A 17,720-nucleotide genomic window follows, 5' to 3' on the forward strand; every position below is an offset into this window, starting at 1 on the left:
ATTTTTAGTTAAATTGTGGCTGGTTCATGGTAGTGTGTACGTGAATATGTATAAAGTATATTAGAGCGAAAGCTCATTAAATCATCAATAAACATTGTAGCTTTTCCTAGTCAAAAGTTATAGTAATTCCAAATTTTGATACGCACGAAAATAACATCAAAATGGCCGGCGTTGTACCGCACGCGAACGGTATGTTTTGGAATTTTTTGATCTTTAAGCTACAAAGTGGTATATTTTGGATGTTGAAGATTTCGAGGATGAAAATTCAAAACTACAGCGCTGCTGTTATCATAAGGTTTAGGTACTAAACTTTAATGTACCTGCTTGAAAACTTGATCCTATTACGATTTTTTTTTCAATTTTCATTAAAGCAATCACGATATGTGATAGACAAGACTGACTATTTACAATTCGTTATTTTAAACGTTAATCTTTATATTTTAGTACAGTTAAGTTGGAGTTTATATTGTGAACGAAAGAAATTGTATCTATTCATACATCCATGAATTTTACGACATCCTAAACTCCATATAATTAGTGACCAGTAGTAAAATAATGAGAAAGATCAGCAAAATGCGATTTTGTTTGTTGTAAATTGCGTTGCGCTGGATATCTTCTGTAATAACATTATATATGGACGCGAGATAAGGGGTAATAAATGATAAGGCATAACGGAATTGGGTGGGGTGGCCAAGCGTTCGGGAATTATTTTCAGTTCATAGACAAGAAACAAGAGAACTTAACTTGTGAGCAAGAAAAAAGGACACGGAAAGCAAGAGTAAGAGTCCATTTAACATAAAATATTGTCGGTTTTTGGCTCTGTTTTCTTGTAATTTTTAAAATAAGAAACACTCTGGTCTCTAAAACCGGGGATCCTATGGCATATGGGATGGAGCGTATGGCCTACTTATATCTTTCGGCGTTTTAAAGACCCATTGCTGATTACAGATCCCCTCCGATAAGAATGTTCAGCCCCTGATTTAGGACCAAGAAATGTTGTTAGAAGTTGTTGTATAATACAGTCTATGTTATCAATAGTAATATGGAAATATTTGTAAGCATGTTTGTAAAGTATTGTCTCAAAAGTAATGGACTGATTTTTAAAATTATTTCACCATTTGAAAGGTATATATATATATATAAAGGCTATTAGTTGCCAGAAAATTAGTTGCCTGTCATCCATTATCTTAAATCAATGCTTTTATACAAGGACTAACAAAAATCCACTTCTTTAAAAAAACCTTTTTTTCCTTAAAATAAATTCGTATAGTCCGGTCTGGTCTGAATATTTAACGACCAGCTTGTTTCGACAGATACCGAAACGAAGACTAAATCACTAAATCAGCACTTGGTTCACTGAACCATGGAGACTGTTAATTAGTTCAATTACTGTTTTCCTACCTTTGCCAATAAGTCACACATAATGTGCAAAGTGTAATAAAGTACGCGTCAGGTGATGTAATAAACGTGTCGCTTTATTAACTTGGGGACTTACCGGCTTACCAGCGCTTACTTGATAATAGGTTCTAGATAAACATATATGAAATAAATATAGTATATTTTTATGGAGTTTACAATTTAGGGTGAGCTGAGCTGAAACACTTATTTAAAGGCTACACATTGTAGTTTTTTTTTATATAAAGGAGGGGGCACGGGCAAGCTTACCTGATGTTAAGTGATAAGAGTACCCATGGATATTCTCAATACCAGAGGGCAACAACAACTCAACACATTTTTATTTATAAAGTTAAAGGTTAACTCCAGGTTATAATGGCGAAGTAAGTGTATTGTTTGAACTTTATGCAATTAATGCTACGTTTGATTTATGAAAAATGTCACGAACGAATAATATTTTATTTTTGTAGATAATTAGAATTTGATTTCATTTTATACCCTTTGGAGCGGAGGGACCGACTTGGGGTTCAAGTGCATCAGGCGCTAATTAAACATTGAAGATGGCGCCTTGAGATGGTAGATGCGTGGATGGCGATTACCAGTGGTACCAGTGACCCCAGTACTGGTGCTCTCCTCGCTCCACGAATAAGTATCACTATACAGCGAGCATTAATGCTGCCAGCATTATCTAAAGGTAGGGACCAAATTTGATAACTTTTTTATCCATTTTTTATTATTGTTTCTTATTACTATGACGGTTAAGAATATAATACTGTATTTTTGTGTTGGATAAAAAAATGTATCGTTTAACTATTGCCTCCTTACGCTCAAAAATAACCTATCTCAATCCATTGTTGACCATCTGAGATAGACCTAAATCGAAATATTGATAAAAGTGTGCCAATAACCAATCGACGAATTATAATAGCCATCTGTCGATACAAGCCTTCATACATATGAAGATGACAGTTCAATAGTGCCAATATCCTATCTTAAGATTTTTACCCATACCAGTTATTAAAATAATTAATTAGCTATTTGATATATGTTATAAACATAGACATGTATATTTTAATATTATTCGTACGGATTTACTTTCTTTATTAGATTTATATTGATTATTATCAAATGTGAGTGTAAAGAGCGAAGAGATAGCATTCTGTCCGTCGCCAAAAATGGATTGTCTTCGTAGGGTTAGGTTATTGGGATGCATATACATTGATCGACTGTCACGGTCTGATATCAGATTGTTTTCAATCTGAGATTGGGGATTAATTATTGGGTACGCAATCATTGGGCGATTAATTATTGGGCGTAAGTAATCATCCAGCGATGGCGTACGGGAAGCGGTCATAATTAAAAGTTCTCTTTATCTCTTCTCTTCCACGACGTTAATTAATAAAACAAAAGTATAATAACTTCTTATATTTTTCTTTTAAAATTATTTTTTACATCTTACTCTCTAAAATACGTCCTATGAACACTTAAAATATTTACAATTTATACATTAAAAACTAAATTTCTAATTGATGACATTTTAAAAATATTTATCCATATTAAAGAGCCATGGAATTATGTGACCAAAATAAACAGAAAGAGATTCATAGGTCATAACTTTGGCACTATATAAGCCTAATTTTCGTAAAATATAAACACTAATATAAGTCTAGCCGCCATATTCAGAATCATCCATTAAACAAATTATATGAAACAAAAATTAAAATACTGACTATCTCAATACGGCTAAAGTATTCAACGCTTAATGAAGGATTCTGAGTATTAACACTTGATTGAGCTTTAAACAATATTGCACTAAATATACACTTTGGTTCTTACTTTACTGATTATCTAACACCTATTTACATAGTGGAATGAATATGTCTTTTTGAATATATAATAAATTACCTAAGCTATTTTTATTTACATAAGTGCCTTGATGAATAATTCTGAGGCGAGACGGCGCGAACTGTCTCCCGTAAAAATACTTAGCGGTAAATTCCTACTGAAAGAACTTGCCTCATGTTCTGTCTCTATTACTCTCATGCCAGTTTGGTAAATAGCAAACGTGACAAAAGATTTCACACGAATATATCAATGTAATAATCTTGGTTGTAATGAAATATCAATTCTTTGTATAAGCCTTCCATCTACTTCTTCTTAGGAACTTTATTGATATTTTGTCTTTCTTACACTCGTGCCAGTTTGGTAATGAGCAAAAGTGACAAAAGATTCCGCATATCAATATTAATGCCTACTACCATGAAATATCATTTCTTTAACTTAAATTTATTTAAACTCTCGATACAATAGGCTTAAAGTGATACAATACTTGTTAATTTCCATACCACTTGATTCTTTTGATTTTCACAGTTTTCCGATTACTTATCAACGTTAATATTAAAACTCGAATAGCCAGGTCTTACTGAGCCTTCTGGGTTGACTGGGGAAGGTGGGGTTGGTGGAATGTACGGGTATCTGGGGTAGGGATATGGGTACGGGTAGCCCGAGGGTAAAAGTTGAGGGTTATGGAAAGGGGGGATTATTGGGGCTGAAGGGTAGCCGTAAGGCAGGCCTACTGATGATGCAGCTGCTTGGAGGATGGATGCTGCGAAGGCTGGGTCGCTGTACACTGCTGCGTAGGGCCAAGCCACGGCGATACGTTGGCGCTTGTCTTTCATTCTTCGGTTTTGAAACCATACCTGCAAGAGAAATTTCATGGTTAGTTTTGTGACGTTAAAACTTCTTTTACATCTGGACCTCAGTTTTCTGTATCTGTTTCATGATCATTTCTTAATCTAATAGGCAATTAGGTGTTCAGCCTTCTGTACCTGGCATACGCCGACTTTTTGTGTCTAAGGCAAGACGGTTCACCGTTCGAGCGAATATTTAATGTGTACATAAAAAGATTCCATTAACACAGTCGGGGAGTCACTACGACCTCAGTAATGAGAATCGCAAGCTGAAGCCTCTATGCCAACACTGCTATATACAGATTGTATTGTTCAACATAGAATACATTCAAAAAAACATAACATGTGTTGCCACTTGCCAATAATATCTTATATAATTTCGATAATAGATAAATATGACAAAGGAATTTTCCAAGACCAAACTATTTTTTGTTTAGTGTAACAAAATTTTCCTGTTTACTAGGTAAGTAGAATAAAATTCAACGCGATTTTATAATTATATGTTCATATTACATGCGTAAAAGATGACGTAACCAACCAAAGACAATTCCTATACAAACTATTTCTGTCCTAACCTACTTACATTTTGGTACCATAACATCAAGTAAGCACCGTTAAGTGTGAATTGCGTTGGTAGCAACACATTTGTAACATGATTTCTGCGAATTAACACTACCTTGATGAAAATTATGATGGATCTAATTGAAGCATCATACTTGAACGTTTTCATCATGCTAGTATAATGGTTAGCCAGAGATTATTTAAATGATTCGTATATAACGGGAGTATTATCGAACAATGGAACAGATTCAAAAATCGAATGTGAAAACGATAGCGTAGAGCTACTGTTTTTTTTTTTGGGAAGGCTTTTGAATTTCGACCATTCTGTCAAGTCTCATATTTTTTATTGTAATCTGACAATATTTATCTAATATCAAAGTGAATAAGTAAGTACCTACACTGTATATACCTACGACAATCAACTCGAACTTTCCTTGTTTTATAAATTTGTTAAATGCAAGTATTAAATGTCTAACCGCTAGCATTAAATTTAAAGGTCTTAGTTTAAAATGTTTACGATTAAATTACGTATTTTTGCTTTCCGATGATGATAACATTTTACGTAAACTAAAATTATAAATACTTCGTTATACCAATATAATTAATACCATAAAATTATTATAAATTCAAAACGAATACCCATTTGAATATTTTTTAGTTCAAATGACGCACTAATTTCAATTATCACGTCCAAAAAGAAATCCCAAATGATATACATGTGTTTTATAACGCCATTCAAATTTTACACCAACGCTAATTTGTTGAAAAACCGACCGAATTATTCAGTAGCCATACAATGCTAATAAACATTAAATCGAAAAGAAACTCCATTATAAAGTCAAATCATTATAAACACTCGTAGGCAATAAATGACGGTCACAGTCGAGAACACAAATGTTTTTTACTTAAACTACATTAAGTTTCAGTTTTTTTTTATTTTTTTAGTTTGTATCTGTGGTTAAAGTAGTAACAAGCAAATGTTTTACACCATAGACCAAGTAATATTTATTTTTAAATTTCAAAAATTATTATTTTATTCCTAATAAGGGCTGGTGTCCATGATAGGCACTTTATCTATAATCAAAGGCATCCCTCTGATTTTAATTTTTTAAATTTCTTATGGGTCGACAAAAATGTGAGCGATTGTATTAAACAAGTTTTACGATAACACCAATTAAAAAATTATAAACCGCGGCTACTATTTGATGTGTAAAGTATTTGTTTATTGTGATGGACTTTTATTGCGGTGTAATCTATGGTTGGCCATAGACAATTTTATTTGTCGTAAAATTACGATTATCTAGAAAGAATTTGATTGAGTCTTTTGTATCTTAATGAAAGGCTTGAGATTATTTTCTAGCATATTGTGCTTTTATTAGTTCTTTTATTATTAAGTTTCCGTGTTGTTCAAACTAAACATTTAGATAAGATTATTCTTAGTAAAAAAAACTTAAGCACACTTCGGCATGCAAATGTGGGATGAAATTTACGTAACTAAATTAATTCAACAAAAATACTGCCAGCCCTTTTCGTAAAGCAAAATATACTAAAACCTCATCTTGAATATTTTATTACCTTCGCGTACTGTAAAAAGCCATAATCTTGTCTATGATGCTTGCAGAAGGCGCGCCATTTTGCGCGCGCAAACTTCAAAATGGCTGCTAATTGCATATTTCGCTTTAAAATCTTAAAGGGTTTTGTTTGTTTGCTTAATGAACCTCTTAAGGAAAGATTGCTGTGTTTATATACAAATAAATACCCCAGCTGTACCGTTGTTGATATATCGTAAAACATTCATCAAAATTTGTTGTTCGGAGGAAAGAGAAAGTTTCGCTTAAAAGTACGACAAAGAACAGTTTACAAAATAAATTAAATTCTATACCAATTACATTTCAATTAGGTATGTACAAGGCATTTAAATATATTATAATAAACCTCTGTTATTGCGTTAGACAGATTATAGACAAATTTATTTATTTTATAAAATTCTCAAAAAGTTACTTTCATTAGTAAAATAATTCTTACTACATGCAGGTTTCATAATAGATTCGCAACCAAACTTAACGGTTCTAATGGCCAATTAACACATTCCTTATTAAGACGTAGTTGGAAATAATCAATTTATGATTCATTTTAATTATGTTTACAGCACGCAACTGGTTTTATTAGTATTGCTTAATTTTTAAATGTTTTGAATTCTTAAGTTTTAGTTTTGTAAAATTTCCTTAGTGTATAATATTTCTCTATGACAATTTGGCTTTTGATTTGAATTTCTTTGAAATGTTGGTTTCTTCCCCAGCCGTTTAGAAAATATACTTTTATTAAACGCAGCATTGATTTCCATAGCTTGATTGTCATTGGTCAATGGCGTCTCTAGACAAAGTCCCCTGTGTGCACTGCGACACTCAAATGTGTTACCTCATAGGGTGACCAGCAAGAAATATAGTATTGGTATTTTAAGTCATTAGAGTAATTACCTTGATAGTAGATTCGGGCAGTTGTAGCTGAGCTGCTAATTCACATCGTCTCGGTCTTGATACATAGTTTTCCTTCATAAATTCCTTCTCTAAACGAGCTAACTGCTCTCTTGTGAACGCTGTGCGGTATCTCCTACAACAAGAAAAACATTATTAAATGCTTATAAGAATACTCCAATAAATACAATTTAAAAACATAGTTTTCGGAAACAACTTTCGACAGGCTTTGGCTTAAAGTTAAGCATACAAATCCTATGCAATACAAATTATAAAGCTATTTCAAAAATTTCATAAAATATATATTTACCTGATGTTAGGATCTGGTACTGACGATGAGTTTGTTATTTGTTCTGATTGCGGACTCAATGATTCTGTAACAAAAATACATCAATTAATTTTAGCCCAATATGAAGAAATGATTAAAACGACAAAATGAGTGTCATGTCTACGAACGTGGTTAATATAAAAAAATAATCAATGGCACTACAACCTTTTTAAGTCTGGGCCTCATACTTCTATATCTGATTCATGATTTGTCAATCTAATATGCAAGTAGGTGATCAGCCTGTGCCTGACACACGCCGTCGACTTATTGTTCGAACAAATGTTAAATGCGCACATGTAAAGAAAGTCCATTGGTCGACAACAAGTCATGAAGGACAACAGGGATGAGAGTCGCACGTTGAAGCCACTATGCCAACTACTTTCTAACGAACGTTGCAGTAATACTTTTCGCTGTGGTAATATACGCCTTAGTACATTTAATGGCCATTGAATGCTGGCATCACTTCTAAAAATACCACAGAGCAATTAATAATAATAATGCGTAAAGACGCTCAAGACGCAAAGGGTTGTAAGTAGTACTTAGTCGGCACCTTTTATACCAAGTCGTGTATTATCTAAATGACTCTTGTCTAGACATCGCTACTTGTACTAAATGGAATTTAATCTGTAGCTCCCGTTTGAATTTCGAACGCGGAACTGTCAAGTCGGTTACTTAGAAAAAGAAATATATTTTTTTAATGTGGCATTGGTTATTCGAAAATGGAACATTGAATTGTCATCTCCATGACAAAAGAGGTTTGCATTAAAAAATCTAACACTATTGATTTTTAAAAGATAATAATGATTGTAAATTGAATGTTTATTGCAAACATCACACCAGGTGGATCGAAACACTCATACCACTAATGACTAACCGAATTCACAATTGACTTATCATAAAAACTCGCTTTTACCAGAAGCCGGTAGGTGCTAATTGCCTTACCTTTCAAAAGGAATACATTAACACAAAACAAACACAAATAAGCTATTTTCTAATTAAATATTTTCCCATGAGTTCAAAGAATACCGATTTCGGCGTTCAAAAAGATTTTACTTTACAAATCTGATTAGTCGCTGAAGTGGTTCTAAATTTAAAAAGGGCGCGTATTGACACGCCACTAAATGTAATGCTTTCAAGTCTATTGTCTATGCTCGTGATGAAGACGTTCCATTATTTCTGGTTCGTTATTATTGGCTTATTATAAAGTCATACATTTCTTATTTATCACTTCAATAAAACAGCTTTCATATGTATGCGAAATGTATACATTTGTTGTGCATTTATAAATCGTCATGTATGGACAAGGTTTTAAAAAGATATAAATAGAATAGCTAATAAATGAGCCTCGTTATGAAACATTTATTGCGTTCAAGTGTTTGCAAGCGACGTTAATTTTTTAAATTTAAATTAGCGGCAACCACTTATGTCGTTCCCATGCTGGGTGGCGACAGCACTCAAAGCTCAATTTGCAAGAGTCTAGCCGCGTTTCCTTTTGAAAAAACAACAGACTATCGTTCCTTAAAAAGAAATTAACAGCTGTATTTATGGCGTGTGTCATAGACAAGCTTCCGTATTGCTTCCGTTCGGTTTTTGAATGTGACATCTGATTTTTTAATTTACATGGCGACGCACCACTTAAGTTGTTTTGAAATAGAGCGCAGTTAATTGTAAACTAATTTTGTCGGTGACAAATAGGTATCTTTTAAGTGTGGCTTCTAATGGTGTAAATATATTAAGATGACTTATTTGATGGTTGTTAAGCAGTATTGGCCTAGTGGCTTCAGCGTGCGACTCTCAACCCTGCACTTTCATGTGCGCATTTAACATTCACTTAAACGGTGAAGGAAACCGGCTTTTCTTAGACACAGACAGTCGGGGATTGTCAGGCGCAGGAGGCTGATCACTTGCATGGCTGTAGCTCACTGATTTATTCTATTTTTTAATTGACAGTTGAATCGATCTATGGTTCTAGAAAAGCCGTAATTATTTATAATTTATTGACATATAATTGATTAATGCAGACATATTTAATATCAATTAATGATTAGTTTGTGTCTTACTATTAAAAACTTTTAAATAGTGATTAGTTAAATCATAATCCGAACTCGTTTAAGGCAGTATTTCACTTCAAAGTTATATTAACTTAATAAAATTAGTTTTATATAAATGTAATATGAACAAATAACAATTTCATGTATGTTAATGAATTTTATCAACCGCCCACATACACTGATGCACCATTTACACAATTTCGAGAACCTCGAGCATTGTTTCAAAACGCGCTAATTGTCAAAGTCAACTGACAGTCATAAATTTAAAATGACACACAATCTTTCGTAATTCCATAAGTAACGGTCGATTTATTATGTTGAAATTCAACCCATGGATCCCCTGGAACCCTGGGGTTCCACCCAGTAAAACATAGTTCTTTAAATTCTAAATTGTCACGTCTATCACTCCCAAAATGCGTTTAGGACATGTATATACAATCATCTAGCAACGATTCTTGTTGTTGACAGTAATATTTTTGTGTGGAGAAAATATTGGTGAGGTCACCATATTTTATTTTCTTGTTCCCAATATGACCGCACCTTTCTGAATTCCTTACAACTATTAAGTACATGTTCCGTTTCCGACTAAATCTCCTGTATTTTGCTTTATCCTTTATTGTATTATCCTCTTACATAATCAATAATAATATTAAGATTTAATATTTATGTAAATATTAAATCTTAATATTATTTAGTTCTTAACTAGCTTATCCCTATGTTTATGATGTGTTTCTTTATTTTTTCTCGCGTTTAGTTTCCCTAGCCTTTAATTTAAACTGGCATAAAGTTATAACCATTGCCATAAAAAAGGTCAATTTTGTATTATTTTAAAACAAATTCTTTTTCATTGTGTTTTTAATACTATTTTGCTCTGAGCGCATGGACATGTTTGACACGGGCTTGGTTTTGTTGGTAGGTAAAACAAAATACCGAGACAAAAATTTACACCTAAATCATGCTTAAATAATTTTCATAATCATATACAGTGACTATATTTGGACAAAATAACACTTATGATGCTGTGAGCGATAATTATTAGGACACGTTTTTTAAGTTAATATCACATACATAATTATAATTATATATTCTTTATTATCAAAGCCCCAAAACCGAATGTTTGTTTCTCACCCATATTCACTAAAAATTAAGGAGAACAAAGTAACGAAAGATGTTAGACTATACATGTTAAACTATAAAGTATAAAATTGGTTATACTTATAAATGAAAGGTCAATAAATATCGAACAAAGCAGCGAACGTTGCACATAAATCGAATTCTAACAGATTCAAAATACGAATCCCATCACCGGTATCATAGACAATAAACGCATGAACAATGGCCGATCAATTAGTGACGCGTGGCGAGGGTGAGATATCGATATCGATAGTAATTGATGCATCGGTACTATTACAAGGGCTATTACGTTGCGAATCGGTATTAATTGTACGTTTACGCTAATGTGTTTACGAATGATTAATCCAGTTTGTATCTGTAGTATTACTGCCCTTTGTTATTTTGCGGTCTGGTCTGTGGTGATTCATGTCGTAATAGGACGTGATTTGAAACTGTATGCTTTAATTTAATTCGCTTTTCAACCTAATGTTATTATTTGAGTAAACTTATTGAATATTTTTTGAGTCGTAAAGTGAAAAGTCTCCGAAATGAAACAAAAAGCAACGCTTAAAATCTCAACAAACCCCTAACAATAAAACGTATCTAAGAATGTTGATTAATTAAAAAAAGTAATCCTCAAAGGAATTAAAACAATTTAGACAGACGATAGCGAACAATTATCCAATACACAGCCAATTATCCAGTGTCATCCCTCGGCACGCTCCCCTAAACCAATTTTCATAATAAAATCCGTATCTAGTAGTCGGCAACACTGTAATGGAGATAAATATCTCTGTAGGGAGCTAGCAATAAAAACACAATCAGTTAAAGCCCAATTGACAAGACGTACAACCTATTACCCCATGTGACGTGTAATTAAAAATGGCGACTTGTCAATCTGTGGCGGGAAGTGACCGTAGACAAGGATTTTGTGGCAGCTGCGTGGTCAATTAGGTAAACGTGTGTAATTAAGATTAAAAGGGATATAAAAACTAATCGGCATATTTCAAACCGGTACCTAACGGGAAATGAAACAATGAATGCAAATTCGTCGGCGTATGTCAAACGCTTAAGACAAAACATTTAGAGTTGTAACCTCATAATTGCTACAGTCAAACAATAACCTTCATTTCTTTCACAGTTCGAATAGTTTAAAATCATAACATTACCTGGAAAGATTTACAAAAGTGTCCTAGCGGCGACTTTGACAAAATAACGGTTTACAACATAATTACGCATCGTAATTTTGTAATAAGTGCTGTTAAGTTCTTACTTAATAAAAACATAAAATTATATTGCGGTTGTACACACAAAAAATAAGAATTGTTTAATTTCTCTGTGACAACTAAAAACCATAAAAATACCTATCGACGAAGTCACTTTGTCATTCACAGAAAATTTATGAATTGCACAGGAATAAAATAAAATAAATCAATTTAATCTAATTTATAATAAGTCACCATTAAGCATAAATATAGTTAGCAAATACTGGCACACTAAAAATCGATCTGTCAAAATTAAATTGATAAATAGTTTTGTTAGTTTTTTTTTTCTTATTCGAATTTTAAATAAGTTGACAAAATTAAAATAGAAGAAATGCAGTATGAACCGAAAAATATTCCAGATGTTTTAATAACTAAGTTGAGATTTGGTAGATTGTTATAATTAATGAGATAATAGATACCTTTAGGTGACGATGGCGGCGTATTTTGTATGTCACTAAAAGAATGAGATTTCGTCATTATGTCGACGGATAATCCTCTTAACCTTGTATCCATGCCGTAATTAAGCGCCTCCATTCAAAATCGCCAAAACAAAACAGTTAAAGCTCGTAGATGTAAATTGTCAATTGATTTTTCAGGAAATTCTAGAGACGCGCGCGGAAAAAGTGAACTGTCAAAGTCAACGTTTTATCGATATTTGAATGTGGAACGCCTTGTACTAAAAATCCATAATGCGCCAACCAATAAGGTTGAACGTTTTTCTCCCCACCAATCAGGGCGGGGCGCGTTTTGTCTCTTTCACTCACGAGCTTCTGAAGCTTATTTAACTGCTTTGTAAGGCTGGTGGTACACTTGATTTGACTAAATTAAAAACTTGTTTAATAAAAACCTCATTGAGGTGATATATATTTACTAAAAAAAATGTTTCTTGAAGTATTTAAAAATAATACTAGAAACTCACTAAACCCAAGGAATTTCGTTTGAAATACCTTTTTATACTATACAAATAACATTGTAAATATTAATTGTAAACCAAAATAAAAAAAATCTTTATAAAACAGGTATAAAACCTTTAAACTTCTTTATTTTGCTGTATCACTCGGTGTACCATTATCCTAACAATTTAATCACGGCTGCGTTGAGTATCATGGCGCGTTATTGCTTGGTAACTTTATTAATACGATATAACACCTCGCTGATAAATACGACTAACAGCGCTTTGATTCTGTATAACAGATACTGTTAAATAATGTGGAACCACAGATAAATCAAGTGCTTAAACGTTTTGTTTTGTATTACGAAAAATAACAACTCAAATTCCTTCATTATATGAACATCTTTTATGTTTTTCTAATAATTTCCGTTACCATGGGTTATTAAATGAAGTACCCATTCCTAATATAGTATTTGACGTCTGGGCTAAACAGTTCATAGCGGTACGGATAGATTATATTAAATAAAGCTATAGATGTATATTACTTCGTATTTAAATTAGCACAGTTTAGCGTTTCAGAATTTCAAGACTGTAAAAGCGAGTACCTATTCGTTCTGTATTGTTATAATACATTGTTAATGCAACTAACCGTAAAGTAATAAAACCTTTCCACCGAAATATGGAAGCAATAAAACCAAATATTTACCCAAAACTAAGCAGTAATAAAAGAGAAATTTCCACCACAATACACCAGTCTATAATTGAGCAAAACAATTGTGTGGCAACATTGAAAGACATGTATTGTCTGTGGTCTCATTGTTTTGGCGGTAAATTTGACAAATGTCACGCTGCGTCAAAACTGCTAGTGTCCAAACTTGGTATTATTTTAAAACAATTGTTTTGAATACGATTGCTACTGTTCGCTGTAGGTGCAGAGAATAATTTGTCAATATTAAACCGTGAAGTGTTATTGGTAACATTTTTCTTACAATTCGTGGATTTGCTACTTCATATTTTGTTACAAAGTTATAGTAAGGTTTAAATTATTAACACAGAACTTAATAATTGTCACGAACCCCATATATCTAAATGTCCTATTATTGTAATAATATTTGCATTACGTTGTATATTAAAATGTGAACATGATTCTACAATATATTCATGTAAAGTATTGTTATCATATACATAATATTTACGATTTTACATGTCAAATTGACAATTCGACCCAGAAAATTGGATCCCGACGACATAATTACTTAGTACATTCGAAGCTGCTGTATTTACCTAGTTAACATTTAAATGTCATTATATCCAACTTAAATTGTCAGTCAATGAAGCATTAACATAAAAAAATATTTGTCATAGATAATATAATAATTCGTTACATTTAAATATGCAGAGGGTGAACCCCCTAATGCAGTTATGATACAAATATTTTGCAAACACCTAATCGTATTATAAACAAATGAACAAGGGTGTGACCCTTTCAACTTTAAATGTTTTATTTTCCACCTGTTTATGAACCAATGTTAATTGTTTCTTTATAACTGGAATATGGATATTAACTGCATATTTATTTATTTATGATTTTATTTGATTTAAGCATTCGTCGATATTATGGCTTGTCAAAGTTTAAGTTTTGGAACTTAAATTTTGATTTTAACTTATTGACTTTTAGATAATATCAGAAAGGCAAGTACTCAGACCTCAAGAGAATTCTTGCTGGTTATAAATTTTGTGTTGATGAACAGGTAACAGTCGAAACTAAAGACTATTGGGTTAAAACAAATCGTACTTTAAAAATGGTATGACCGCTATAATCATTCTATCGCTCTGGAAGGCAACTTGAATAATTACACCAAATTCAATCAAAGGAAGAGCCAATGTCCGCCCACAAACGTTCCAGCCCATCAAACCACTTCCAGTTTTTTTAGGAAATTTTCTGAGAGATTTTTCTCTACCTTCGAGGTATCAAGTGTGGTCAGTAAATACATAAAGAGAAAATATATGCTGCAATTAATATATAATTACAAACATGATTCTTATCGCCGTAGTGCCGAAACTGAGTTCGGCCAGTTCAATGTAAACAATTTGAAAAGAATTAAACCCGTCTAAGATTAAGGTATTAAGTGAGATAAATAATTCCTCATTTTTTTAATCAGATGATATACTTGATTCTATTATGGTCGGGTGTTACTTATAATTAATCAAATCAAATCGTTTAGACTAAAATCAACTTTGCAAAAAATCTAAATCTATTTCTAGCCGGGAGAAACAGTAATTATTAATTTTAATAGTTTCTCGGCCGTCGGTGAACACAAAGTGACAATGTACCGTTCAGTAATAAAAATATTAAAAAGGACCTCATTTTATTGCTTTACAGCTAGCTTAATGACATGATAATTTTCTCAAATTACGCCAATACCGACAGGTAAATACTAATTTCATATTATTGTAATTAGGTGTCATTTATTATCTGTATAATTCAGTCTCCAGTCGCTTCGTCGACGTGTTAATCTACGAGTGTGTAATCTATGTTTTTGACCCCCCCCCCCTTTTATTATTTGAATATTTGTCAATTATTATTATCTATACCTTCCGTATTGTAATAAAAATTAGAGAGACGACTTTTAGAGGATTTTATTACAAATTTAATACAGATTGTATTTGAAACGGCATGAATTATTTTTAGTAAGTGGAACGCATACCTATGAATAATATCAGAATTGTTACTTGTGAAAACCAAGTCTTACAACTGAGTTATTCTACCGTAAAACGTAAGATTAAGTGGTGTATCTCACAAGAGAGTGACAAAACGAAGAAACATATAGAAAACATAAAAATAAAGAAATTAGACTAGTTATAATTCTACTACTACTTCAAAACTAATTTAAACTACTAGTTCAAAGTGGATACAATTTGAAATACACCATGTTTCTACAATCCCTGCTTGCTAACTGAAATTCAGGCTTCTAATGTAATGCAATACTAAGTTACAAGGTGTCGAAAATGGCATGAAATAATTTGAGAAAAGGTTCGCTTTCACGGCTTGGCGGACGCAATGCCGAACCCCCAGGTGGATTGAAATGTTATCAGTTACTTTTTTTTTAGAATATGAAGACACTTTACAGTACCATTTTAAGGCAAAACAATGCAGCTTTATACATATAGTTTTCAATATATTATATATACTAATTAACAGTTTAACACACTGACATACTTATTAAAATACGGCAGCAGTTAATAGCATTGTTTCTTCCCCTAACTAACTCAGATTAAATAAAGGCATTTCTAATTTGAACAGTTATTAAAAGGTATTTTTCTATAATAGAAAACCGAAATTATTTCATCGGTCCGGATGATTTATTAAGGTCGGTTTAATATTTTTGAATACTACTTGATTGTTACTAGTAAGTAAAACTGTGAACCTACCGTGTGGTCTGTCGTCTGCGCCGTCGCTGTCCACCTCACTCCTGACGCTCCCGGGGCTTGCCCTCTTCAAATCCTCTCCCTGGTACTCATTTCTCTTCTCATACATAAAGAAAGGGAAGTTCGGTACACGATTTTGGAAGTAATAACCAACTTTCTTAACTTCCTCATCGTTAAAGTCGATATTATTCTCGATGTCGATTTCCGGGGAACGTCGATCGATCCCCACAATGGACTCGATAGAGAAATTCTTCGGCGGGATTTTGGTTTGTTTGGTTTCGGAATCCATTTTTCACTCACAACACGTATCGATCACTGAATTTCGAACGACTGATGCTGACTGACTTGGTTTGAGATGAGGTGGCCACGCCTGTACGTGTTGGGGAGGAGGCTGCCATTTTTGTACTATGAACTTTACATCTCTGTCTTAGGGTATATTTTGCTCTGTGATGTGTTTATTTTAATGCGATAGATGCAGGCAAATCAAGACTTTATATTCACAGTACTACGGTATATTATTAAATGTGATACAATTGTTATTAGGGATTCTAAACCTTATTTTCCATACAAAAATGAAAGGTACAGTAAAATTCGCTATGCTATTATATGCTTAAATTTGTATGATATAAAGTACATTATTCCGTGAATTTGGATACTTGTGGTTTAGAAAAAAATATATTATTTTATTACTTAGAGTTATTAAAGTGTAATTTATTTATTAGACGCAATTACAGAACATTATTATTTTGGGTGCAGTTTTGTGTTTTTTATAATTTTTTACTAAACCACCCATAAACGACCCATTTAGAAGTATTTTATTAATATTTAGGGACTCAGTGTAACATTCAGAAACGGGACTTTACGCTATGTGTGACTTTGTAAGTCAAAACTGTACTCAATTTTGATATACGGGAGATTTCGTTTGAGCTAAGTTTCATTCTGAATATCACCCTTAGTGCGCTTAACTATGACTCCCACATGTCAAAATACAATATTTTCACACATACGAAGCAAACATAACGCTGTCTCGATTTTATTTTTTCTTAAAGTCACTTGATATTTTTTATATGCAAACAGGCAGGCAGGCGGATCATCGGATGTTTAATAAACCGCCGCCCACGGACAGTGAAATTGCCAGAAGTGTGTTGCCGGCCTTTTAAGAATTGGTAATCTTGACGGACTCTAAGTTGAGTTGGTTCGGAAATACTTCAGTAGCTGGTTCCACAAGCTATACTTAAATACCTAACGCTCAGTGGAGGAACGAAGAACGTTGAATTCATACATTACTTTACGTCAATACTATGTGATTGAATAATTAAGATTAAATTGATTGCGAAACTCATACCTTCTCAGAATACCTACTTGAACAGCTTGGCATTGTACACTGCTAAATCGCGGCCATAATAAAAGAAATATGTGTAAGTATTTTATTATCTATATACTAGCTGCCCCGCGAACTTCGTTTTTCCTCAATGCCTACCTTTTTAGTACATTTTTTCTATGCTATCCCAGAGGGAGTTCA

General features: G+C 32.8%; 1 protein-coding gene across 2 annotated transcripts; it reads right to left on the bottom strand.

Annotated features, from left to right (window-relative positions):
* Window positions 1-3,722: 3,722 nt before the first annotated feature.
* On the bottom strand, window positions 3,723-16,513 carry LOC111004033 (segmentation protein even-skipped-like). Of its 2 annotated transcripts, none has more exons than XM_022274842.2 (4): window positions 16,202-16,513; window positions 7,431-7,494; window positions 7,124-7,256; window positions 3,723-4,094 (listed from the first exon to the last, which is right to left on the bottom strand). In XM_022274842.2, exons 1-4 carry the CDS (start codon window positions 16,485-16,487, stop codon window positions 3,774-3,776), a joined length of 804 nt encoding a protein of 267 aa, XP_022130534.1. In that variant the 5' UTR covers window positions 16,488-16,513; the 3' UTR covers window positions 3,723-3,773. The 2 variants fall into 2 exon arrangements, with proteins under 2 accessions (XP_022130534.1, XP_045487338.1); XM_045631382.1 differs by lacking the exon at window positions 16,202-16,513 and adding an exon at window positions 12,297-12,514.
* Between the last annotated feature and the right edge of the window lie 1,207 nt (window positions 16,514-17,720).

The sequence above is a fragment of the Pieris rapae genome, chromosome 15 (assembly GCF_905147795.1).
Source record: "Pieris rapae chromosome 15, ilPieRapa1.1, whole genome shotgun sequence".
Taxonomy (NCBI): Eukaryota; Metazoa; Arthropoda; class Insecta; order Lepidoptera; family Pieridae; genus Pieris; species Pieris rapae.